The sequence below is a fragment of the Kogia breviceps genome, chromosome 2 (assembly GCF_026419965.1).
Source record: "Kogia breviceps isolate mKogBre1 chromosome 2, mKogBre1 haplotype 1, whole genome shotgun sequence".
In the NCBI taxonomy this organism is placed as follows: domain Eukaryota; kingdom Metazoa; phylum Chordata; class Mammalia; order Artiodactyla; family Physeteridae; genus Kogia; species Kogia breviceps.
The window spans coordinates 164,412,106-164,438,579 of NC_081311.1; the positions used below are offsets into that span (position 1 = coordinate 164,412,106).

A 26,474-nucleotide genomic window follows, 5' to 3' on the forward strand; every position below is an offset into this window, starting at 1 on the left:
TCTTTTTAAGCAGCAAAGATAAGACCCCAGATATTTTCTCTTTTTCCCTGTACAGTATTACTGCACTTTTAATGGAAATAAGAACCTGTACTTTACCACTGTTCTTAAAGTGCCATAAGTAAACTTAGGTTTAGAATCTAACTTAGTGGTTGGGTGTGACTGTACTGGTATTATGATAGTATGTACATGGTATTTTGGTAAGGGAACCCAGGAATACCCCAATATTGCCTTGATCTAGCCATCCCTTTGACCCATGAGGTTCCCCAAGTATTGTCAGAACACAAGTCTTGTTAAGTGGTAGAGACAAACCCATGTATTCTGGCTCAAATATGTATGTATGCTCTTGTGTTTTCTCTGAAGTCTGTGACCTGTGGACTTAAAATTTGGCACCTGTGCTTTCCACATCATAAGAGGGAAAACAACGCCACCTTTATAAACTTCTTGAATTGGCATCTGGTCAGTGAAATCTGAGGGGAGGATTGATGGGATAGGACTTGCTAGATAAGGTGTTTATCTCCGTGGAAAGAAACTTGGAAGAGAAACTTCTCTTCCTTGGTTTTTGCCTGGTTGCATGAGGATGTGAAGTTTGCAGCTACATCTGCCATCTTTTCAGATGGGAAAAAGGGAAGAGGCAATGATTCCAGAAAAGCCAATTCAGAACCCTAACATCAAGGGTTGAATGAACCAACCTTGTAGTGGGCACTTCTGGTTACGTGAGACAACAGACCTCGAGTGTCTAAGTCACTTAGAGTTAGGTATTCAGTTACTTGCAGCCACCCTTTCATCCTGCTCCAATCTGAACTGATTGCTCTCCATGCTGTTGTGCAAGTGTAATTCCCTAATCATCCTAGGATTTCCCTTCACCTCTCTCCTCTTGGGGTTCCTATTTCCTGGATCTTTTGGCTTCCTTTTTTTTTTTAACTCTCAAAATGCTGAGGAAATCCTCTAGTGGCTTCCTAAGAAAGGGCGAATGGGAGCTAAATTTTTAGAATCCCTGAGTATCTGAAGATGTCATTCTTTTATATTCACACTTGATTGAATATAGAACACCACATTAAAAATAATCCCTCCCATCCCCCATAATTTGAAAATCTGACTTCATTGTATTCTGGCATCCGGTGCTGCTCTTGAGAAGTCTGATGCCATTCTTATAACCAGTACTTCATTTTAGCATCCTTTTTTTGGTCTCTAGAAGCTTTTAAAATCTACTCTTTACCTTGGGTAGTTAAAGAGTATGGAAATGCATGCTGATCGGTCGTGTTGTCCTGTCTTTTATTAATTGTGCAGGGCAACTTACAGATCCTTTCAGTCACAGGCTCATTTCTATGAGTGCTGGGGAATTTCCTTCAATTATTTGTTTGATAATTTCCTCCTATCCATATTCTCTGGTTCTTTCATTCAGGAATTCTTAAGTATTTAGATATTTTATTTCTTGTATTAAATCTTTATCTTCTTTCCTCCTATTTTCCATCTGTTTTTGTTCTGCCTTTTAGATTTCTTCAATTGTCTTTCAGACCTTTCAGTTAATTTTATATTTGCCAGTTTTAATTTCCAAGATTTTTTTGTTTTCTAATTGTTCCTTTATTTCATAGCTTTCATCTTTTAAGGAAACAAGATCTCATCTTTCTTAAGATACTAAGTTTCCCTTAGGCCCCTTCTGGTTTTTGCTATTCTCGTCACATTGAAGGCTTCCTCGACTGTCTAATGGTTCTTGTTTGTCCGTTAATATTTGAAGGCAAAGTACTATACGGTTTACTGGAATTAAGATGGGGCATACTGACTGGTGAGTTTCACTGTAAGGTGATCGGGTGAGCCAGCCTTTTCACTGGTGGACTCCCCAAATGGCAGAATCTAGAGGTCTTTTTAAAGTTTTCCTGCATTAAGGATTCTATCTCTTGCCCTAGAGAAATATGGGGCTGGGAATAGGAAGAGGGAGAGATGGAGTAGAAATAATGCCTGGCTGTTGGCATTCTGTAAGTTTAGTAAGGGACTGAGGGTCTCACAGTTTGGAATATAGGCTTTCCCTTAATCTTTTAGGTCCTTCTCTTACCCCAGCTCTGCTCTTTCTGGTGTCCCAGGCTGAGATTCATTCCTATTCAATTTCCACAGAGAATTAACCTGTAGGCAATAGTAACCTGGCGGTGTGGGAAACTGGAGACCTAGGAGTCCAATATCTCAGTAATCCTTCAGCTAATTTCACCCTCTTTTCCACTCCCACACTTGGCCATACCTGATTCCCTTGACTCCCAGTATCCAATGAGTCCAAATGCTAAATCTCTGGGGAAGTTCTGTGGGACTAAGTACTTTGTTTCTTGTATTCCTTCTTCAGGTTCTTAGGTTATAATTATATCAACTGTAAGTCACATCACTTTTCCATCAATTTTCTAACTTCCTATAGATCCACTGATATCCCTCATCTACTCCTTCCCCTCAGTTGCCCTGGAATTCCTTACATTGTTGGTAAGGACAATTTTTTGAGTTTGTTGTTGTTGTTTTAAATGTCAGAGGGGCTTTGCAGCAAGGAGTAATATACTTTTATTTGTACCTTGTTTAATGTCTTATTAATCTAAGAATTAATGAAATTTCTTTTAAAATTAAACAGCATTTCTCTAGATATTCACGTACTGCTTATATAACTGATCAATCTGAGTATATGAAATTAAACTTCCCTGAACATTTAAATATTATATTCAAAGACTTCTAAACATTTAATTAAAATGGCAAATTCAATATATCAGATTCTCTTGAATGTCTTAAACATGTTATGAGACAGAAAACCCCACAATGTTATAATGATACAGTAATAATATTTACACATAAATGATGTTACTATTTCAGCTTCTTACATTTCTATTTCTCCTGAGGTTGACTGTTTGAGTGTTTTTTATATCCTTCTGGACATTCAGTATATTAATTAGACTCAAGAAGAGACACCATCTTAGACCAGCTGAGGTTGCAGGATGTTGGTAACCGACTGTTAAATTCTTGGTGGGGATGTGTAACCTGACAGCACAGGCCAAAGTGATTCTGAGCCTGGAACCTTAGGGTGAGTGCCTTTTTTTGTTTGTTTTTTGGCTGTGCCACGTGGCTTGTGGGATCTTAGTTCCCCAACCAGGGATGGAACCCTGGCCCTCGGCAGTGAAAGCGAGGTGTCCTAACCACTGGACCACCAGGGAATTCTGTTTGTTTTTCTAAATTGAAGTATAGTTGATTTGCAATGCTGTGTTAATTACTGCTGTACAGCAGAGTGATTCAGTTATATTTATATGTATATACACACGCACACATTCTTTTTCTAAATGTTCTTTTACATTATGGTTTAACCATAGGATATTGAATATAGTTGTGTGCTATACAATAGGACCTTGTTTATCCTTTTTGTATCAAAACTTGCTACATCATGAGGTTCTTACATCCTGTGTTTCAGATATTTTAATGCTTAGAAACTTGATATCTTTCCTGGAAATGAAGTACTCTTCAAGTTTTGTGTGGTTGTCAGTAACTAACTCGTGTTATTTGTGATATATTGACCCGATTTGTCAGTATAAACAGAAACTTAATGTTGTGTCATGAATGTATCAACATTCATGAGGTTCTTGAGTTCAGCTCCAATGTTTCGTTCCCTTGGGAGGTTAACTTCAAATTTTAAATTCTGGGAAATTTGGAAAATTTATTATCTTAAAACCCATTTTTGGATGTTCTTTCATTTGATTATTCATGACCAGTGTTAGTTGGTTACTGGACTCCCCTTCTGCCTAGCTGGAACTGCCCAGATTGCAGTAGAAACAATGTTTTCTCAACTCTTTTCCTGAAATAGCAGGATCTGACTTCATAGTGGCATTCCTTTTTCCTTGATTACTCCTTTAACCATTTTTAAAGCAGATCCAGCTGTCTTTATAAAAGTTCACCTTGGGCTTCCCTGGTGGCGCAGTGGTTGAGAATCCGCCTGCCAATGCAGGGGACATGGGTTTGAGCCCTCGTCTGGGAAGATCCCACATGCCGCGGAGCAACTGGGCCCGTGAGCCACAATTACTGAGCCTGCGCGTCTGGAGCCTGTGCTCCGCAACAAGAGAGGCCGCGATAGTGAGAGGCCCGCGCACCGCGATGAAGAGTGGCCCCCGCTTGCCACAACTAGACAAAGCCCTCGCACAGAAACAAAGACCCAACACAGCCATAAATAAATAAATAAATTAAATAAATTTAAACAAACAACTTCACCTCCATGGTCAGGGCTAAATATTGGGTGTGTTTGTGTCCCCTCCATTCCCCTTCTCTCTCAGGCTCATAGATTTGTTCTAACACACTCTTGCAAAATTTTTGCCTTGAAAAGCCTATGCTGTTCAAATAAATCCTGCTTGCTCTCACAGCAAGGCAATTAGGGCCTGGACATTATATTGTTATTTTGTGTGGTTTCCCAAGGGATTTCCATGAGTGCCCAGAGCAAGTTTCCTCAGAGATCTACCATTCCTGCTTCCTCACCTAGTCACTAGCATCTTTAGTCTTGACCAAATGGTATTAGAAGGAACCATCTTGATCCTTGATACTCTTGCTCCTCTCTGTAATCTCTCCAAACTGCAATCACCTTGTGCAGTTATTCTAGTCAAAAGGAAAAGGGAATTGCCCCATTTATCTGTATTCATTTCTCTGGCTGCAGCTTTCGGGTTTTTAAAAATTGCCTAGATCATGGCTTAGGGGTTCATTCCAGGCTTGCTCTCTGGTTTAAGCTCTTCAATTAAACCCGGGTTCAAATCTGGGGTCTACCACTTAATAGCTCTGAGACTTTGTGTAAATTACTTAACCATTCAGAGCCTCAGTTTACTAACTGTAGCATAGGTTTGATAAGTAATTCCTAATCAAAGATTGTTCTAAGGGTTAAAATAATCCAAGGACTTAGTCCAGGGTCTAGCACATAACACCTAGTAAATTTTCCTCTCCTGTTGATCTCTTTAGGCTCTAGTCATTCCCTGATCAAACAGCAACTACAAAAAAAAAAAAAGCACCTAGAAATCTTTCAAGTCCCAGTGTTTCTCATTTCTTACCTATTCTTCTACTCATTTCGTTCGGCCTTTAAAATACAAACCATATAAAACCATTCCCCATGGTTTCTTTTCCTCCAACCCTTGATACTACTAGCTAGGTTGCCTTTTGCCACTTGAATAACCATAAGTACATTCTAGACAAGTTTTGTTTAAAATGCCTTTTATTCGTTCAGTCAGTCCCCTCTAATCTCGTCATTTTTTCTAACCCAACCAAGTTAACAAAGCGAAGGTATTTCTAGGTGCAGGATTTCAAGTGATTTTGACTTTTGATCTGTGATGGACTTTTTCCTTCTATTCCTGTCCAAACTATTCATATTAGATAAGGAAAGTAGAAACATCTGCCTCAGTGCCTACCTTATACCAGACCTCTTAGCAGCAACCCCAGGGTCAAACTGAGCAACGTGGAGTTTCTTCCCACCAAGCAGATCGATTCTATAGCTCCAAGATAAGACTACATTCTTGGCACAGGTTTAAGTGAAAAAACTTAATGTTCTTGTTGCATAAGATCTTGGGCTTTAAATTAGAAAGCAGTGTTCTATCTTGCAAATCAGTATCTGTCCCCAACACACACACACATGCACACACAGCTGTTTTAAAAGCCATACTTCTATACTGTCTTATCTCATAAAGACTAAGTGCATTGAGACAGAAACCCACTTCGAGTTCTTATAAAGGTGATGACACTGGGCTGTGCGTTATCAAGTTGTGGATGCCCTTCCCTGCTATTCATTATGCTTGAACGGCACACCTCTCCTTTCCACTGAAGTACACTCATACTGTAAACCCTAACCTCCTTACTTGTGGGTACCTAGCAGGGAACCCACTGCTTATCTGTGATGCTGAGACTCCAGAACAGTAACCATAACCCTTAAAAGAAACAAGCTGCCCTTTTCTTTATGGCCAAACCTCAACACATACAACATTCACAGTTGTCACCTTTCAAAATTTCCCTCATTACCAATGTAATAATATAATCCAGTCTGTAGCAAAGATAAACAGAGAAACATAAGGAAACTATAAGGAGAATAACATTTTAAGACTTGGGTCAAACCTTACCTTACCCCTCTCCCTCTTCAACTGGCTTTCTTTCATTCCTCATATCCTCTAGATCATGGAAAGGCTAACACAATTAACTTTAAACAATTTTTATTACACAAAGGTTGTCACATAATTGGATATTACTCTACTCTGTACATGATTATTCTTACTCTCCACAGAAAGGCTGCTTAACTTCTTATCTGTTGATGGCAATCACTAAAATCCTGATTTTAACAGAATAGTAGTAAAAATGCCTCAGTGATTTAAGTTGAAAGCAGTACATTGGTGCATGGCTCTAATACTCATTTACCAGGAATGTACAAATGTCTTTATTCAAAAATACAAAATAAATTATCTGTAGGCATGGACAATGACAGCAGTAAACCATTCTATGTTGTCAACTGAAACCAGTAACTGATGGTTATAGTGATTTTCTTAAAATATCAGCCAGCCTTTTCTTCAGTCATCTCCTTCAACTGACCTCTCTTCCAGTTACTGGTGAGGAACACTGCCCTGAGCTTCCCCTCGCAGCTCACTGACGGCGGTAAAGCCCTATTCTGGGAATTAGAACATGCCACCTCCCATCCCACCTCCCATCCCACCCATCCCGCCCATTCCAGGGTCCTTCTCTTCTTTAGGAATTTCTGTGACTACAACTTCTGCTGTAGTTAACAGAGAGGCCACTCCAGCAGCATCCAGTAATGCAGTTCTTACAACCTAGGAAAAAAGTTTTGATAAAATATTACTTTTCCTTAGTAAAAAGTTAACAAGACTTGGGACTTCCCTGATGGTCCAGTGGTTAAGAATCTGCCTTCCAATGCAGGGGACGCAGGTTCGATCCCTGGTCGGGGAACTAAGATCCCACATGCTGCAGGGCAACTAAGCCCATGCTCTGCAACTACGAAGCTTGCGTGCTCTGGAGCCCATGTGCCACGAGAGAGAAGCCTGTGCTCAACAAAGAGCCTGCGCACCACACTGCAAGATCCTGTGTGCCAAAATTAAGACTCGACGCAACCACATAAATTAATTTTAAAAAAAAAACAAATTAACAAGACTTAATGAAGAGTTCTTGAAAGTATTTTCAGACACTGAACTATTTACCTTAGTTGGATCAATGATTCCTTTTTCCACCATATTCACAAAATCTCCAAGCATAGCATCATAACCAACTTCTGAAGAACTTTGCAAAATTTTCTCTACTATCAATGATCCTTCGACACCTGCATTCTTAGCAATGGTCATTGCAGGAATTTTGAGTGTTTTTTTAATAATTTCTATACCTATAAAAAAAATAAATTTTTAGCAAATTTAGTTCTTTCCTTTGTAATTATTATAGCACAATTCTACTTGTGAGAGTGCAGATGTAGAAAAATTCCAATTGGGAAAATACCACAGGTCAAATCATTCCCCCTGAAAGATTTCTGACATCAGTGCTATTCTACTTTTGTTATTCTGTAAATTGCTTTATGACTTCTTATTCCATCTAGTGGAAGCAACAATATAATTCTAACAACAGAAAGACCAAAATCAGGCTACAAGTATCATTACTAAGGTAACTTTTTACCAATTTTCTGATCTTCATTAGCTGGAGTTATTGAATCCAAGGCTGGAAGGCACCGAAGCAGGGCACAGCCCCCTCCCAAAACAATGCCTTCTTCAACAGCAGCTCGTGTAGCATTAAGAGCATCTGTAACTCTGTCTTTCTTTTCATTCACTTCAACATCACTTGTCCCACCAACCTAAAGATTAAAAAAGAATTCCAGTTAATATAGCTTCTCCCATTCAAGAAGCTGACTGCCAAAACAGTCATTAAAAAGCACCTAGTTTACTTAAAAAGCAATTTTTAAAAGGTTGCCTATTTGTTACAAGTAACTACGTGATTAAACAGCTAATAGAGTGTGTCTCAGAAGTCAGACCCTAGACAGATTATTAACAAAACATCTGTTCCCACACAACTCACCCACTACAAGTTCAATTCTGGTTTTAAGAAAGCAATGTTTCAGTAAAGAAATTTTACATAATAAATATCTCCACAAAGATGATTCCCTAAATATTTTGGTTACATACCACAGAAATAGTCATCTTGGGCTTAGAACCCAAGAAGCTTATTTATAACAATGAATCTTACCTTTAGCACAGCAACACCATCTGAGAGTTTTGCCAGACGTTCATTCAGTTTTTCCTTTTCATATTCACTAGTCGTAATATCTAACTGCTCAATGATTTCTTGAATACGCTTTTCAATTTGAGCCTTGTCACCTTTTCCTTTCAAGAGCATGGCATCATCTTTGGTCACAATGACCTCTCCAACTTTTCCTAAGTCATGAGGCTGAACATCTTCAAGATTTAGAGTTAGTCCTTCTTCTCCAAATACCTATAAAAACATTTTAAAGAATGAACAAATTACAAATTACAGCTTTTTTCATTACACCAAGTTCATTAATAACATATCCTACAGGTGTTTTGAAGAACCATCTTGCAATACTGTGTTTCTTTGAAATGTGAGAGTTCGAGACCAAAGCTAGACTAAACAAAGTCTGAATATAGCCTTTCATGACATTTCCAAATACTCACTTAATTCTCAATTATTAACTTTGAGAAAACTGAACTCAGAAAACTCATCTAAGGCCATACTTTTGGTGCAACCAAAAGTAGACCCTAGGCCTAACTCTTAGATCCCATGTCTTTTCTACTACATTCTTGAAAACAGGTTAGTCAGCAAGCCCATTCTTGGGCCAGACTCTTGGTGAGTTAAAGAAAGGAACCTTATCACTATTTAACCCAATCTCTACCTCCCAAACATCTAATAAAAACAGATTAAGTAAACATTTCAGATGGTAGTATCTGACTATGAAAATGTGAATTCTGCCTATAAATTTCAGACCAGGATGTATAAATAACATTCAGTAAACCAAAATCACACTTTATTTTACTTACTGCACCACCAGTAGCAATAGCCATGTCTTTAAGCTGGTTCTTTCTATTGTCACCAAAACCTGGAGCTTTGACTGCTACAACCTGAAGACCAACTTTCAGCCTGTTAAGAAGTTATTAATAAGATTTAAATTTTATAAAAATGTCTGTCTACTTCAAGTTCTGACAACTAAAGTTACTTAGGAAACTGCACTTTAAAAAGATTTTTTTTTTTTTGCTTCCTAGCAACTTTTGGTCAAGTTGAGACAGCAAAGGGCAATTTTCCATTTATCCATATTTGCCAGTATCTGCTTACCTTAATAAACTGCTAACCTTACATGCTGACCTTTCCAGTTGAAATCATATAAATAGTAATAACTATTTTATAGTTTATGAAAATCAGAATTACTATATATTAAGTTTGGAGATCATCAAATCAGCATTTACCCTTAACCCATGGGTTCCATTTAGTATTAGATTAAGTTGCTATTAAAGTCAAGATTGAGCAGTTTCTTCTATTTTATTGAGGTATAGCTGATTTACAATACTATGTATTTCAGGTATATAACACAGTGACTCACAATTTTTAAAGTTACATACTCCATTTACAGTTATATAATACTGGCTATATTCCGAGCAAGCAGTGTTTTTAATTCAGTTCATTTATAAATGTAAATATTGCTGAGAATACCATTAAGCTTATCTACATTTTAATCAGGTAATGAATACTCAGAATATACAATTTTAAAAGTGCCCACTTGAGACCAGACTGAAATGGATGGAACGTACAAACTAAGACAGAACTGGTCAATTTTATTAAAGAGCCAAATAAAAATCAGGGTTAACCTCTGATGATATGTGAAGTAAACTGGAGATCCAACTTTACAGCTACCAGTAAAATGGCTCAATGAAAACTCTTCAGGCCTACTGTTTTTCTATTTCGGCTTCAAATCCCACAATCTCTAGGGCTTTTTCATAATCCCAAAAGCATATCCAGTCTACAAACATTCAGGATAAGTAAACTCACTTAGGTCAAAGTACTCAATTCTCTAATATATACCTGCTATTTCATTTGTGCATTTCCATTACAATGAAAATTGGAGACTCTCATTTGTGATGTACCTCAGGTTCTAAGATTAGGAATAATATTTATTTTAACAATGCCCTAAAATTCTGTTTATAGCATTAACACTTACCTATCTTAAAGTAAAAAGTAATACATTAAACTATAGATTAAAAAAATTAAAAGAAGAAACCTCAACTTACTTTAGGTTGAGTATCAATTTCTCTATTTCAGACTACTCATTAACAAAATTTTCCTTTTAACAGATTATTCAGAATGGTAGTTGTTTACCTCTTCCCATGAAAAACTGTAATTGTTAAAATATTTTTTCCAGAAGTCTTTTTGTAAAAAAAAGTAAAACTCAGTCATTTATCTTCAAAACAACTGTAAACACTTAGGCTATCTTATGAGAAAGTTGCACAAAACATTAAGGACTCTGGGACCCCATTCAAAAAAGAATCATAACTGGACCAAGGGTTCATGGATCACACTAATATTATACAAACACAAGTAGTTCAATGTGAAGGTACATAACGGAGATTTCAAACATCAATACAAATAACTACCTTCCACACAGAAACATAAATCAAATACCACTGCCTATTACCTATTCAAAACGAGTGTACTCAGAGCTTCTCCATCCACATCTTCAGCAATTATGACCAAGGGCTTACGGTGAGCGTTGGCAATTTCAAGAGCAGGAACAATGGACTGGACACTAGAAATTTTCTTTTCACTTAACAGAACATAGGCATCTTGGAATTCACATTTCTGACCTGCAAAAGAAGGAACATTTCTAACCAACTTTAGAACATTATCCTGAAAATGACTGCAATTTAGAAAAACCTCTAAACCAAAGCTCCAGTACACTTTAAAAGTGATTGATGAGTTCATGTTTTTCCTTTCATTTCTCATATACATGAACTTTCTTTTATTTATTTATTTATTCACTGTTATTGATCACTGACTGGGTGCCAGTGCCAGGCACTGTTCTAGACTCCCGGGGTAGATCAGTGGGAAAAAAGTAAAAAAAAAAACCTCTGCTCTTTAGAAGTTTTCATTCAAGTAGAGGAAGAGAGTAACAAATAATAGGAAATACATAACTATTATAAATAATACATAAGTGAATTTGCCATTACTGCCTCAGTCCCCTGGTGAGCTCTCAGTCTGCTTCTAAAGGTGTTGGATCACAACCTTTTCCACTGTGTCTGATGATGCTTTCTTCCAATTTGCATTTTTCTCCTCATCCCTGTTCAGATGCAATGGATGTGTGGTGGTCTAGTTTAGGGGCACCAGCTCCTTTCTGCTTAATGGTAAGTTGTTCCAAGTAGATAATTTATTCCAGAATCATCTTGTCATAATTATTCTACATCAAATTTATATTTCTCTGCTCACCCTCAAAACCTGTCTAACTTCTTGCTCACGCCAGTCCACACTGGTGCAGCCGGTGCAGCATTTTCCAGTGTGTTCCATATTACTCTAAGTCCAAGTGACAGACCATGAGAAAAATGTTCTGTAATCAAATAAGTTTAAAAAAATCCACATTCTACATCACCTATTTGGAAACTCACATTGTATATGAGCATTTTAAGGCTCTGAGAAGTCTCACAGTAAGAAATTGTTTAACTCTGTTCACGCAGCATGTCCAACACTTACTTTACCATAAGATAGAAACTTGCTCACATTCTTCAGAACTACTGTTTCAGAGCTCGACTTTGGGAAAATGCTGAGTGGTCGACAGCATCATAAGCAACAAATCCAAAGAAATGTGAGGAACATGTGAATTTACTTTTGAGGTCTGACACTGACTAATGCCCTCAGGTGGTCACATAGCAAACTATGTTAAAAAAAAAAAAAAAAAAAAAAACTTAGTTACTGATTTGCTCTTACCTTTTGATGTATTAATAAAGTATGGAGAGATATACCCTCTATCAAACTTCATGCCCTCAATAATTTCTAATTCATCATTCAGTGTTTTTCCATCCTATGAAAAGTCAAAAGAATTCATTATGTGAATTTCATTAAAGAAATAAAAACTGTATAGACCAATTAATAGTCCCCGCTTCTCATAAGGAATCCAGATAGTATGCAAATGTCCCAGGGCATCCAACTCCACTTCTGCAAGAATACATGTATGTATTTGAACTAATATTTACAGCTAAAAGGCAGTATCATCTAAGTTAGGATGGATTTACTCCCGAAGGCAAAGGTTAATAATTCACACAAAACACAGAAGGCACTCTATTCTATACAGGTGCCAATATTACACATGAACAAATGATATGGAATATACTTTTGGAAACACATATAGATCAAACTTTGTATTTATAAAACTCAGATTATCAGACACCTCATTTCTGTGTCATTAAAAACACACTTGCCTTTACTGTGATAACGCCCTTTCTTCCAACCTTTTTCATCGCATCAGAAATGATGCTGCCGATTTCTTTGTCTCCATTTGCAGAAATCGTAGCAACCTGAAACAATCAAATTACTCTTCCAAATTGAAAGGTAAGGCTACAGTCCTCAATCAACTCCCCTCCCTTTTCTCAGTAACTTCCAAATTGATCGATCCTTGGTGGGAAGCTAGAGGGAGAGTGATGGTGGCAGTTGAGAAAGAGGGAGGGGATTTTATGGCATAAAAATTGTAATGAAGTATTGATCCTGTTTCCAATTTTTTTTAAATCCAGTATTTGGCCACATTATTTTTGAAACATATGAAATAAACACACAATTATTCTTTTAAACAAAAACAGAACAGGAAATTCCTGGTGGTCTTGTGGTCCTATAGGACTTGGTGCTTTCACTGCAGGGGCCCGGGTTCAATCCCTGGTCCAGGAAATTTTCAAATGCATTAGCAGTAAGAAAAATGCTTCCAATGTTGGTGACTGGGTAATGTTGTTATTCTGGTACTATTGTGTAATTATGAAATAAAATCATATTACTAAAAAACAATTCTAACTTTATCATAAAATGTTATAAAAAATCCATACCTGGGCGATCTCTTCTGGGGTTGTCACAGGTTTAGACTGCTTCTTAAGTTCAACAATTACAGCATCAACAGCTAACATCACACCTGGTTCAAGAATAAATATTATTCTTGAATTATATGCTTATTCTCTCGTGGCTCCTCATCGAGTAAAAATTCTGATTCACGTTAAGTGTTTCAATGCCTTAACGCTTATGCACTGCTTCTGTACCAGTACTATTCCTAATCACATGGGAGTTGGATGGCATGCACTGAAACAGAAACTTTAAACACTGTTTTAAAAAACCCCATCTGACATCCTGGGTGATTTGGTTCCTCGTTTAGCCCTACTTTCCAAATAACTAAAGTAAAACATCAAAAGTGTATCATCTCTCTCTGCTCTAATCCCCATTAAACTTATTACTTTCAAGGTGAATGGCACATGCTGTAACTTCCAATAAACTTGGTTTGTGGGAGAAGAGGGCCAGGGGACAAAGACACAGGGATGGATGACTGTGGACAACGGGCAATGTCTTAGTCAGACTTTCCTCTTTGCCACCCAGCACAGTGCCCACCACATAGTCAGGAATTCGAGCACTACTCAGTGATTTTTTTTTAATTTAAGATTTTAAAAGATTTTTTTTTAGGAGAGAGGAGAAACAAGAAAGAGTCAACGTTCTAATACAATTTAACAGATAGTTCAAAACACTGTGGTGACAATGAAGAGACATTCCTACCTCTCCTGATTTCCACTGGATTAGCACCTTTGCTAATCTTCTCGAAGCCTTCCTTGGCAATGGAGCGTGCCAGTACAGTAGCAGTAGTGGTGCCATCCCCAGCCTCTTCGTTTGTGTTATTGGCAACATCTTGAACAAGTTTCGCGCCAATATTTTTATATTTATCTTTTAAGTCAATGGACTTTGCAACAGTCACACCATCTTTTGTCACTTTGGGACTTCCCCAACTCTGTTCAATAATCACCGTCCTTCCCTATTGCAGAGAAAAAAAATGTGACAGTCACACGCTCCAAGTACTATTTAGCTTACAGCAGTTTTCATAATAGGCAATTACTTGAAAGCCTTAATGCAACATCTGACAATTTTTATCAGACCTACAGCATGAATCTCAAGGGCAAGTCCATCAATGTTCTTAGTTAACAGACAAAATGACCTTTGCTGCTAAGTGCATAACCTTGGATGATAAAAATTTTAGAGACTTAAAATGTCTTCTTATACAATGATACAAGATGAACCAATACCACTTTCGTAGATTATAATGAAATTCCAGAGTAGTCTTCACAAAATTCATACTTAAGTTTTGTCCAGTACCTGATGTAATAATAATATCAAAACTTACTTTTAAACTTGCTTTAAAATTTAGCTTCTAAAATATTAACAAGACAAGTACAGTACACACTTTCAGAGTTGTTCAACGTTAAATCTTAAATATGGTGCAAATAGTATTGGCAGCTTTTGAATTTGAACCAAAGCTGCTTCTTGTGAGGCATTCATATGCTGTATTTTATATAGTTTGGATCACTTTGATATTTGTACTGGCTTCAACCTGAAATGAAGCATTATTACTTCACCGTGCAAGACCCTCAAAAATGTCTCCTCAAATTACTTATTACCCCTCACTCATCAATCTCTTGCTAAATGAGACTTAAAATTTTAACTGTGCTTTGGAACCAAGGGACAGTAGAAAAACATTAGGTTAAACTAGCACCTACCAGCACATACTTAAGGTATTGTGGACGCTGTATTCCTCCCTCTATGCCTGGTACTAACTACTGGGAAAGGATCCAAAATTTAACTCAAGCAGGCAAGCGAGATTAATTCCACCTCGAGTTTACCAATCCGTCTTGAGCTAGGAGTTACCACTGAATTACATCACACATTGTACAAAATAAAGTTCCTGAACTTTGGCAGAAAAAGTTTATGAATACAAAAGCACTGTTAAAAAGCTTGCCGTGACTCTCGCCATCAACAAAATATTACTCCTTAACAATACTCTAAATTACAACAAAGTAAGAATACTGATACCTTTGGCCCCATAGTAACGGCTACAGCATCAGCTAAAAGGTCTACACCTTGAAGCATTAAGGCTCGGGCTTCTGCACCAAATTTTACATCTTTGGCATAAGCCCGAGTGAGATGAGGAGCCAGTGCCCTGGACACTGGCCTAACCTGGCGAAGGACTGCGGGCAATCGAAGCATTTCTGGGGGAGAAACAAGCAGATCATCAGTACAACACTAGCGCTACCCGTGGCGTGTTACAACACAAACGTGACACCCGCGCAACAAACAAGAAATGTTAAAAACGAGCTGGGCTGACCTCGGCCAGCCACTACAGCTGGGCCTCGAAGCTCGCCACCGTCCCAGCACACCAGCTGCTAGCGCAGGCTTTAAGTGGCCGCCCCACGCCTGACCTATAGCACTAGCAAAAAGCACACCCTTTTCCCCATGGCCACCTACCCATGACGCTAAAAACGAGTTAATCTTTCATCGCTAAAATGGCCTTGGGGGCAAATCAGCTCCAAATGTCCCCTGAAAAACCAATCCTACAGGAAAGGGGCAATTTACAAACCCAAGTGACCAGGAGAATGAAAATATTCCTGACGGTGCAAAAATCCGCTTACTAAACTGTCTTCATGTATCCACTCGGGGCTGCTGCATCAGTGCAGCAGGCAAGGCCGCGAAGCTGGGGGCGACGGCTCTGCCCACTCCGGGCGGCCCCACGCGCCTTTCCATCAGGATGTCCCAGCAAGGTCAAGGGTAGATGCGCCGTACCCCAGCTGTTGGCGGGGCCAAAAGCCGTTCCCACGCGCTGCGACCACCCCGCCCCCACCCCGCTGCACCCTACACCCGGCCAAAGTGGCTTCCATCGGAAGACCCAAGTGAAAACACTTCCCTGACTCCACACCGCGCCCCCGGGAAAGCCATCCCAGCTGCGCCCTGCCCGGGCGAGCGATCCACGCCGCACGTGATGGGCCCCTGCATGCACCCATGGGGCCTGGCTCAGCAGGCCCAGGCCTGCGGCGCCTTGGGGAAGCTCTGGCTCTCACCAGCCCGCCCGCTCAGAGCAGCAGGGGAAGGCCGGCTCCGGGGTCCGAGGCGCACGGGTGAGACGGCGCGGGCGGCCGCGTACCTGGGGCAGCGGCACTGCTAGTGGGCGACGAGACAGGCCGTCGGCGGCGAGTGAGAGACAGAGCGCAGGTCGCACACAGCAATGAGCCCGCGTCCCCTCCCTCCGTCGTTCCCCCCGCCCCTCCGCAGCGCGCGCGCGCACAGGCGGCTCCCACCCCCCGTCTTGTCCGCCCGGGCCCTGCAATCTGTACGCGCCGCGCGCCAGGCCCGCCCCTGCCCACCGCGCTGGGCCAGGCCAGCTGGCTTGGCCCTCTCCGGCCGGTTTAGGCTAGTTCCCGGGCGGCGCACCGTTCCAGAACTTTCCGGGAAGCGCCGGGCTCTGTGTGGGTCAAGGGTCAAACACGTCATTTCCGGGAGGGGAGGCGAAGGATAAGTACTTTCACCTCGGCCCGCGGCCTAGAAAAGCCTAGAAAAGCCTAGAAAGAGCTCCTCTTTTCTTCCGCCTACCGGTCCGCGCGTCAGTGGCCTGCGCAGAGCCCAGGAAACGAATCGTGGCGCGCGCTGGTGCGGCCGCCCCTTTTCGCGGGGAGGGGCCGGGGGCGAGGACGAGCGCGCCTGCGCGCTGGGAGGTCTTTTCTCGAGTTCACGTGGCAGGGGGGTCCGACTGCGGATTTCTTCTTGGCGGCGGCGGCGGCCAGAGAGCTAGAGTACGTAGTGCTGCAACCCGAGTCATGGTGAGTCCCGCGTGGGCTGGAGGCCGGCGGGCCTGGGTTGGCCTGGGGTGCAAGGGGAGTCCGGACAATTCCCTTTGGGCCTGTAGGGAGGGGTAGGGGTTACTCGGAGACCCGCTCCCGCCCGAACCCTGGAGAGGCGACGCCTTCCCCCCCAACCATTTCCACTTCGGAGGGCACTTTGCACGCGCGTGTGAGGCAGCGTGTGTGTCAGGGGGCAGGGAATCTGGACGCACGCGCGGTGGCCGACCCACGTCTCTTGCGGGACATTAGTGGGTGTGTAATCGTCTTGAAAAAAGGACGGCTCTAGGCAGAGTGACTTCAATGTTTGCTGACAATTTACAGAGAAATCCGACTAAGGAGAATACTTGACCTTGGGAGAAACTAAGGTTGTCCTTGAAGCTCGTCTGGCTGCTGACCAAAGGAGCAACAGTGATCCCTAACATACATAGGGAATGGGAAATTAAACTCGGAATTTAGAGCTGAACGTTCAGAGGTGTTTCCTTTGAATGAAAAATCTGAGTTTTGTCTTTATCTTTGAAAGCCATCTGTGGCCTGTTCAGAATACATTGTGTTTCAAATCTAACATTTTTCTCTCTACAGGCAGGACAGGCATTTAGAAAGTTTCTTCCCCTCTTTGACCGAGTATTAGTTGAAAGAAGTGCAGCCGAAGTTGTAACCAAAGGAGGCATTATGCTTCCAGAAAAATCACAAGGGAAAGTATTGCAAGCAACGGTAGTAGCTGTTGGATCAGGCTCTAAAGGAAAGGTAAGTGGGAACTGAAATGGAACTAATTTTTTATGTGAAGGGGGGGGAACCCTGGTTATTGTTAAAAGTAGCCTTTTAAGTAGCTTGTTATTTTAAAGATCAGTTCTAGTGGGTTCGCACCTAATCTTTCAGCAGAAATGTGAAAAAAATCGCTTATTTTATATGATAGAGGGAGAGTTCCAAAGTATTAAAATCAGACGGCATAAATTTGAACTCTTGATCTAACCTAACACACTAAAATTGCCATAATCCTTTTAATCATTTTCGGCCTTGGTTAGCATATAAAAGGAACTGGATGGGCTACTGTAGTCAGTCATTCTCCAATTAAGGGTTAGACCTCAGACCTCTGAAAGTGTCAACTAGAATACGCAATAAACGCCCTTGGGGGTCAAATATGTTAATTGCATTGTTCCAGTTGCCTCTAAGAAAGTTCCAGCAAGGAGCTATCCTGGAGTTAGGAATAGGAAGGCTTTGGGTGCTCTGCCTCACTCCCTCTCCCCAAATCTGCTTTGGAGGAACAGAAGTTGAATCTCAAAAGAAGTGTATGTTCCAAAGTCAGAAAGAAGACTCAAGTTTTTGTATGTTAATATGACCATTGTACATGTGGTTTTAAAAACTGGTTTACTTCGAGTACTTCAGAGGTTATGTTAATATTTAACGATCAAAAAGCTTACAGTTAGTTTTCCCAGTATAACTATTAGAACCTTTACACTGAAATCAGGTTTTAGTTTAAGCTACTGCATGTGCATTATTTCAAAGTGTAACTCTACAGTGATATGTTTGAGTGAAGAACTATGGTTGTATAAATTATATATCATTTGGCCCCAAAGTCCTTTTTTAACATTTGATTTGAATGAGCACAGTTGATTAATAAAAGTGTAAATATTTGGTCAGCTAGATGTCTTTACTAATAAACATCTTTATTTTCTTAAGGGTGGAGAGATTCAACCAGTTAGTGTGAAAGTTGGAGATAAAGTTCTTCTCCCAGAATATGGAGGCACCAAAGTAGTTCTAGATGACAAGGTGTGTAAACTTCATACTATTAAGGAGAGACTAAGTATTTGCTATTAGTTTTCTTAACTAACCGTTTCTCTGTTTGCAGGATTATTTCTTATTTAGAGATGGTGACATTCTTGGAAAATATGTTGACTAAAATAAATCATATTGAAATGGCATCATGTGAAGCTGCCCATTCCCCCAATGGCATCATGTGAAGCTGCCACTGAAGTTCTGAAAGATTCTGAAATCTTTCATCATGTAAATAATTTCCGTGTTTCTTTTATAATAAAGTAATATCCAAACTAATGATATTCAGTGCCTCTGAAATTTAGTTTCTCTGTATTGATTTAAACATTCCCAAATAAAAGTATATAAATGAATGGTTTATCTTTATTTAGTGATTTAAGATGGTTTTTAGGGTTCTTCATTTTGGGGGCTTTTTTTTAGAAATAACCAGAGAATCAGGGAAACAGGTTTTCAGTTTTCAAGTTGAGGTTAGCTTTTTACATGTATAGTTGATGCTGATACAAAGCCATAGATTTACACTTACTTAACATTTTAAGAAGGTAAAGACTAGTAGCAACATTCTAACCTCATATATCAAACATTTCAGTGTAGTTTGTTAAGTTATATTTTGAAAAACTTAACATGGTTTTTAAAACACTACTACATAATTTATTTAGCAAAAAATTGAAGGCAGGGTATAATAGCTCACACTGGCTGGGTGCTTTCTATATGCCAGGCATAGCTAACTCTTTTTTAAAAAAAAATATTTTATTTCTGGCTGCATTGGTTCTTCATTGCTGCATGTGGGCTTCTCTCTAGTTGAGGTAAGCGGGCTACTCCTTGCGGTGGCTTCTCTTGCGGAGCATGGGCTTACTTGCTCCGCAGCACGTGGTATCTTCCCAGACCAGGGCTCAAACCCATGTCCCCTGCACTGGCAGACAGATTGTTAACCACTGTGCCACCAGGGAAGTCCCCACAGCTAACTCGTAAGCATTTTCCAGGTACTGGCCTCCATTGTAGGTACCTTCCATATAGCAGATGGTTTAATCTTTTAACAGCATATGAGCTAGGTACTATTTGTGTCTTGCAGATAAGTAAGGTGGGGCACAGAGGGGTTAAGTAATAACCAGGGACACTGCAGGAAGTGGCAAAGCCAGTATTTGGACATAGGTAGTCCACATTCAGATGCTGTCTAAAACTTCATCCTTTATGGCCTCTACTACTTCGTCAGCCAATTCTAAGTACTTAATACACATTTCAGTCCTGGTGATAATGACTGGAAAATGGGAGGGGTTATCTAAAAGTGTCTGGCAATTGGTAGGCATCTAGTGTACAATTTATTGAGTTTAACAAATAGGAAACTGACAGAACTGGATAAATAGTTTGATTTGCCTATAGCAGCCAGAGAGAATTAAGATTTGAACCCAAACAATCCTACAACAAAGTTGATTACCAACCCCTAAACATGACTGCCTCTCAGCTACCAGCTCTTTCTGCCTTGCAAATTTGTTGTCTAGTTTTGGTTGCTTATAAGCTAGTCTATATCATGTCTTAAAAGTTGTGTTTAAGGGCTTCCCTGGTGGCGCAGTGGTTGAGAGTCTGCCTGAAGACGCAGGGGACACGGGTTCGTGCCCTGGTCCGGGAAGATCCCACATGCCTCGGAGCGACTAGGCCCGTGAGCCATGGCCGCTGAGCTTGCGCATCCGGAGCCTGTGCTCCTCAAAGGGAGAGGCCACAACTGAGCTTGCGCATCCGGAGCCTGTGCTCAACGGGAGAGGCCACAACAGTGAGAAGCCCGTGTACCGCAACAACAACAACAAAAAGCTGTGTTCCATATTTTTCTTGTGGAATCAAAGTCTAGATGAAATTTTAAGTGACCTGGAATAATGGTCTCAACTTTTGATTACGTCCCCATCAGTAAAGTATTACGTATGTGTATTTACATTATGCGTTAGTGCCATTTTGTATATAAGGCTTTCATCATATTTGGGTTAAAAGATTAGAAACTCTTGGTCTTCCCTGGTGGCACAGTGGTTAAGAATCCGCCTGCCTTCCTTAAAAACTAAAAATACAATTACCGTATGACCCAGCAACCCACTACTGGGCATATACCCAGAGAAAACCATAATTCAAAAAAGACACATGCACCCCAATGTTCATTGCAGCACTATTTACAATAGCCAGGTCAGGGAAGCAACCTAAATGCCCATCGACAGACAAATGGATAAAGAACATGTGGTACGTATATACAATAGAATATTACTGAGCTATAAAAAGGAACAAAATTGGGTCATTTGTAGAGACATGGATGGACCTAGAGACTGTCATACAGAGTGAAATAACTCAAAAACAAATATCGTGTATTAACGCATATATGTGGAATCTAGAAAAATGGTATAGATGAACCGGTTTGCAAGGCAGAAATAGAGACACAGATGTAGAGAACAAACGTATGGACACCAAGGGGGGAAAGTGGGGGTGGGGGGGTGGGATGAATTGGGAGATTGGGACTGACATATGTACACTAATATGTATAAAATAGATAATAAGAACCTGTATAAAACATAAATTTTAAAAATTAAAAAAAAAAAAAAAAAGAATCCACCTGCCAGTGTAGGGGACACAGGTTCGAGCCCTGGTCCAGGAAGATCCCATGTGCCACGGAGCAACTAAGCCTGTGCACCACAACTACTGAGCCTGCGTGCCATGATTACTGAAGCCTGGGCACCTAGAGTCCGTGCTCCACAGTGAGAAGCCACTGCAATGAGAAGCCCTTGCACCACAACGAAGAGTAGTCCCCCGTCACCACAACGACAGAAGAGCCCGTGTGCAGCAATGAAGACCCAACACAGCCATAAATAAATAAATAAATAAAATCTATTTTTACAGAACCCAAGTGGGTCATCAATTTCCTGCTCTGCTCCAGGCACAGCTAATATGCTTTGGAGGTCATAACCTTGTAAACACAAGATTTCCCTCTGATTTACCAATGAGAAAACTGACAGAGGGGAAGAGGAAACTTGTTCAAGGCCATGTAGCTGGTAAATTGCAATTAGGAATCCAGTCAAAGGCTATGGCTTTCCCATTATTACTGATTTTTTTTCCCAAGACCCAAGCAAATAAGTTTTGAGATCTAAGATGAGTTTCCAAACCTTGGTTCATCCTTCGAATTACCTGCCATACTTAAAATTTCAGGGCTCCTTCCATAACCTACTAAACCAGAAGGACGGGAGAATTCTTGTTGTACCATGGAAATTGTCCTCGTCTAGCAGAACTGCTAAAGAAATAACTTTAGATTGTGAGATTATATTGGGAATTAATAGGGAAAAGAATTTTGGCATGAGAAATTTGGGCCAAAAATATGGGTATTGGGGGTGTGGAGCCATGAGTTTTAGAAAAGCATGTTGGGACTTCCCTGGTGGCTCAGTGGTTAAGAATCCACCTGCCAATGCAGGGAAAACAGGTTCAATCCCTGGTCAGGGAAGATCCCACATGCTGTGGTGCAACTAAGCCCGTGCTCCACAACTACTGAGCCTGTGCTCTAGAGGCTATGTGCCACAACTACCAAAGCCCACGTGCCTAGAGCCCATGCTCCACAACAAGAGAAGCCACTGCAATGAGAATCCCACACACTGCAACGAAGAGCAGCCCCCGCTTGCCACAACCAGAGAAAGCCTGGGCGCAGCAATGAAGACCCGACGCAACCAAAAATAAATTTTAAAAAAAGCATGTTGTCATTTACCTTTTGTTCAACAGGAAGATATCAATCAATGGTAAGGAGAACGGTAAAATAGGTAAAATTCTGACTGGAGTTTTCATAACATTACCATTTTTGACCTCTTGCCAGGCACTGTTCTAGGCACTTAACATGTAATCTTGCTTAACTGTGTAATCATAGCAACTCTGTGAGGCAGATGTTCTTTGCCTCATAGGTGAAGGATGCAGAGAGGGGTAGAGTAACTTGCTCAAGGTGACATATATTTTAAGTCATAGGCTGGAATTGAACTCAGGTTTGTCTGACTTCAAAGTCTGCCTTCCACAATTCTATACCAAACAAAAATGAAAAATTGAGAATAAAATTAAAGTTACCAGGGAGCTTTTCTGTTGTGAAAGTATTACCATTATCAAGATTATGATTTTTTTCCTCTATTGCTCCAGAAACTGTATGCTTTACAAAAAGTTATTATTTTTAAAAATTGGGATTACAAAATGTTTTTTTCATTTTTATTGTGGTAAGAACACTTAGCATGAGATATACCTTCTTAACAGATTTTTAAGTGTACATAATAATATTGTTAACTATGGGCACAATAGATCTCTAGATCTATAGGTACAGTAGATCTCTAGAACTTTTGCATCTTACTTAACTGAAACTTTATGCCTGTTGATTAGCAACTCCCCATTTTCCCCTCCCCCTAGTCCCTGGCAACCACCATTCTACTCTCTGCTTATATGAGTTTGACTATTTTAGATACTTCATGTAAGTGGAATGCAGTATTTTGTCCTTATATGATTGGCTTATTTGACTTAGCTTAATGTCCTCAAGGTTCATTCCATATTATCAAATGTTGCAGAATTGCCTTCTTTAAGGCTGAATAATATTCCAATGTATGTATATACCACATTTTCTCTATTCATTCATCCAGCAGATGGACATTTAGTCTTCCACATCTTGGCTGTTGTAAATAGTGCTACCGTTAACATGGAAGTGCTAATATCTCTTTGAGATTCTGATTTCAATTCTTTTAGATAAATACTCACAAGTGGGATTCCTGAATAGAAGTAGGGTAGTTCTATTTTTAACTTTTTGAGGATCCTCTACACTGTTTCCTGTAGTGGCCACACCATTCTGCTTTCCCACCAACATGGATCATAAGGTTTTATATAGTAGAGGTGTGAATTTTGTTGAACTTTTGTCAACAAAAGTTGACAAAAGTTTTATATAATAGGTGTGAACTTTTGTCACATTTGTTTCCTAATTTGATGTGCAGTTTTGTTTCTAGCTAGTCAAATCTAATTCTTCCAGTATATATTTTTTTGGAAATGTAAGTAATTCATTGATCCATAATTTTAGTGTATAGTATATGTGTCTGACTTTTTTTTAACCAATGATTATCTTGTCTCAACTTTATTGGATTATCCATTCTTCCCCACCACCACTCCCCTGCTCCCAAATTTGAAATGTCATCTTTATCATACATTAAAGTTTTAAATAAACATATTCCTGGATTTTATAGTCTGTTTCATTGATCTCTTTTCCATCAGTGTTTTCAATATAAATATAAACTGTTATATTTAAGTTTGATATCTGATACAGCAATTTACTCTCAACAATACTTACCTAGCTGTGAGCATTTTTAAGCTTCTCAGCAAGGACTGCCAGATTGTTCTCCAGCATGATACTAGGACATGCCTCATCCAGAAAGCTAATTGCTGTTTTCTCTGCACCCACACAAAAATGGAGTTTTGAGCTTTTTATTTATTTATGTGAAGACTATTTAAATGTTTTCTTTACCCTTAAGCAATCTGTATGAGAGAGCTCATTAAAACCTAGGCTCTGGATCCCGTGTTGCTTACATACTAGTTAAGTGACATTTGACAAATCATCTAACCCCTCTTAGTTTAAGAATTAACTGTAAAAGGAGGGCACAAGATGTCCCTTAACATTTTGAGTCAAGCCTGTTATTTATTTTCCTTAAATTTTTTTTTTTTTTTGCAGTATGCGGGCCTCTCACTGTTGCGGCCTCTCAGGTTGCGGAGCACAGGCTCCGGATGCGCAGGCTCAGTGGCCATGGCTCACGGGCCCAGCCACTCCGTGGCGTGTGGGATCCTCCCGGACCGGGGCACGAACCCGTGTCCCCTGTATCGGCAGGCGGACTCTCAACCACTACGCCACCAGGGAAGCCCTCTTTAGGTATTTTTATAGTTTTTGGTTTTATAGTTTATGGGGTTTTTTTTCTTCAATCTTGGCTTATATGGAGATTTTCCTGTTGTAAGAGATAAGGAATGGATCCAAACCCTCTTTCTTCTTACAGATTAAGCCTAGTTCTTTAAGACATGTTAAAATTTAGCCAAACTCTTACAAAATGCTCTTTCAGTCTCATTTAGCCTGCAGACTTGACTTGGAAAAAACATCAATGGATACTTACTTATCTGGCTTGTCATTTCAAAAGGTCAGTTTATTTTAGTATTTTTAAGTAATTCATTGTTTTTTGAACATGTGTCAGGCACTGTCTTAGGCACTGGAGATACAGGGATGAATAAAATGGGGGAGGCAGAAGTAAACAACTAAAGTAATAGCATAATTTTAGATAGAGATTGCTGTCATCTAGAAAATAAAGGTAGGGACTTACCTGGTGGTCCAGTGGCTAAGACTCCGAGCTACCAATGCAGGGGTCCAAGTTCGATCCCTGGTCAGGGAACTAGATCCCACATGCCACAACTAAGAGTTCGCATGCTGCAACTAAAGATCCTGCACATGGCAACTAAGACCCAGTGCAGCCAAATAAATGCATAAGTAAGTATTAAGAAAAAAAAAAAGAAAATAAAGGTAGAAAATGCTGTTAACTTCATGAAAGACATGAGGTCCCCTGTTAAAAAGAGGAAATGATAATAGTCTGTTGTGACTTGTCTCTTCTCATCACATCTTCCTGAAAATTCAGGAACTACTGTATTAGTTATCTATTGCTACATAACAAATCACCCCAAACTTAGTGACTTAAAACAACAATGAACATCTCACACAGTATCTGTATGTCAGAAATTTGGGAGCAGATTATTTGGGTGGTCCTAGTTTGGGGTCTTTCATGAGGCTGCCATCATCCAAAGGTTTGACTGGAGCTGGAAGTTATACTTCCAAGATGGTCACTTATGCTGGCAAGTCGATGCTTGCTTTTGGTGGGAGCTTCAGTTCCACAATCATGCAGATCCCTCATAGGCTACTTGAGGGTCCTCACACATGACAGCTTTCTCACCCAGGGCAGGTGAGCTAAGAGAGCAAGGCAGAAGCCACAATGTCTTTTATCACCTAACATCAGGAGCCACACAACATCATTTTCACAGAATCTATTGGTTAAACAGGTCAGCCCTATTCAGCGTGAGAGAGAACCACAGAAAGGTGTAAATACCAAGGGATAATAATCACTGGGGGCCATCTTGGCAGCTGGCTACCACAATCACTAATTGGTTGAATATTCTAGAGAGAAAAATGAAGTGCAGTGGGAGTTCAGTCTCTCACTCATTTGTAGTCAAAGTTGTCTACGTTTGAGTTGTATAAATTTAAAAAAATTTTATCTATAACAATTTTTATAAAGAGAAATTAATTTTCAAATAATACATTGAAAAGGTATAAAGCTACATATACAACTAATTTGTTCAGCTATGAACATACATCTACATACTTCACTGCTGCTTCACCTTTACTTGGTCCACAATGAAATCTCCTGCGATAAATGCTACTTTATGGCACATTTCAACTACTTCATGCATCATTCACTGCATCAGCTTTGCTCTTAGGCTGGCTTCATTCAAACCAAGATGGTTGATGCAGCCTCAGACTTAACAAGGTTCAGTGGCAGAAAAAAGGGACCATCTCTTTTAGTATCTCATCAAGATTAAGAAAACCTTTCCCTAAAATGCTCCATCAGGTATCTTTTCATATCTCTTTAGGCTAAAATGGAGTCACATGCTCACCCTTTAACTAAACATTGGCCTAGGCCAATGAGGATTTATCCTGCAGCTAGAGATGGGTTTACCATTCTCTGCTCAAATTCGGAGAGATGGATACTGAGCAAGATCAAAGTCTGTTTGCAGAGAACATGAGTGAACGGGTATGGATAGCAAGTAGGCAACCATCAGGGGCTG

The 26,474-nt window shown here is 40.0% G+C and overlaps 2 protein-coding genes across 6 annotated transcripts in view; one reads left to right on the top strand and one right to left on the bottom strand.

The window, feature by feature from the left end:
- The window catches only part of HSPD1 (heat shock protein family D (Hsp60) member 1), a 31,761-nt gene extending 15,122 nt beyond the window's left edge, over positions 1-16,639 (bottom strand). The window contains exons 1-12 of one of the 4 annotated variants that reach the window (XM_067026497.1): positions 16,456-16,639; positions 15,064-15,239; positions 13,759-14,011; positions 13,047-13,129; positions 12,435-12,530; positions 11,944-12,037; positions 10,661-10,829; positions 9,015-9,114; positions 8,206-8,451; positions 7,642-7,816; positions 7,179-7,357; positions 5,183-6,794 (exon numbers count right to left, since the gene is read on the bottom strand). In XM_067026497.1, the coding sequence (XP_066882598.1) occupies positions 6,642-6,794; positions 7,179-7,357; positions 7,642-7,816; positions 8,206-8,451; positions 9,015-9,114; positions 10,661-10,829; positions 11,944-12,037; positions 12,435-12,530; positions 13,047-13,129; positions 13,759-14,011; positions 15,064-15,237 (1,722 nt within the window). In that variant the 5' untranslated portion in view covers positions 15,238-15,239; positions 16,456-16,639 and the 3' untranslated portion in view covers positions 5,183-6,641. Of the gene's footprint in view, positions 1-5,182; positions 6,795-7,178; positions 7,358-7,641; positions 7,817-8,205; positions 8,452-9,014; positions 9,115-10,660; positions 10,830-11,943; positions 12,038-12,434; positions 12,531-13,046; positions 13,130-13,758; positions 14,012-15,063; positions 15,240-16,085; positions 16,362-16,455 lie in introns of those variants that run through there. The other 3 variants (XM_059054303.2, XM_067026498.1, XM_067026499.1) reach the window with 3 other exon arrangements.
- Positions 16,356-26,474, top strand: part of LOC131751051 (MOB-like protein phocein) — a 38,472-nt gene continuing 28,353 nt past the window's right edge. Inside the window, exons 1-4 of one of the 2 annotated variants that reach the window (XM_059054300.2) lie at positions 16,356-16,841; positions 17,442-17,606; positions 18,540-18,629; positions 18,709-18,916. In XM_059054300.2, the coding sequence (XP_058910283.1) occupies positions 16,839-16,841; positions 17,442-17,606; positions 18,540-18,629; positions 18,709-18,759 (309 nt within the window). In that variant the 5' untranslated portion in view covers positions 16,356-16,838 and the 3' untranslated portion in view covers positions 18,760-18,916. Of the gene's footprint in view, positions 16,842-17,441; positions 17,607-18,539; positions 18,630-18,708; positions 18,917-26,474 lie in introns of those variants that run through there. The other variant, XM_059054301.2, reaches the window with a different exon arrangement.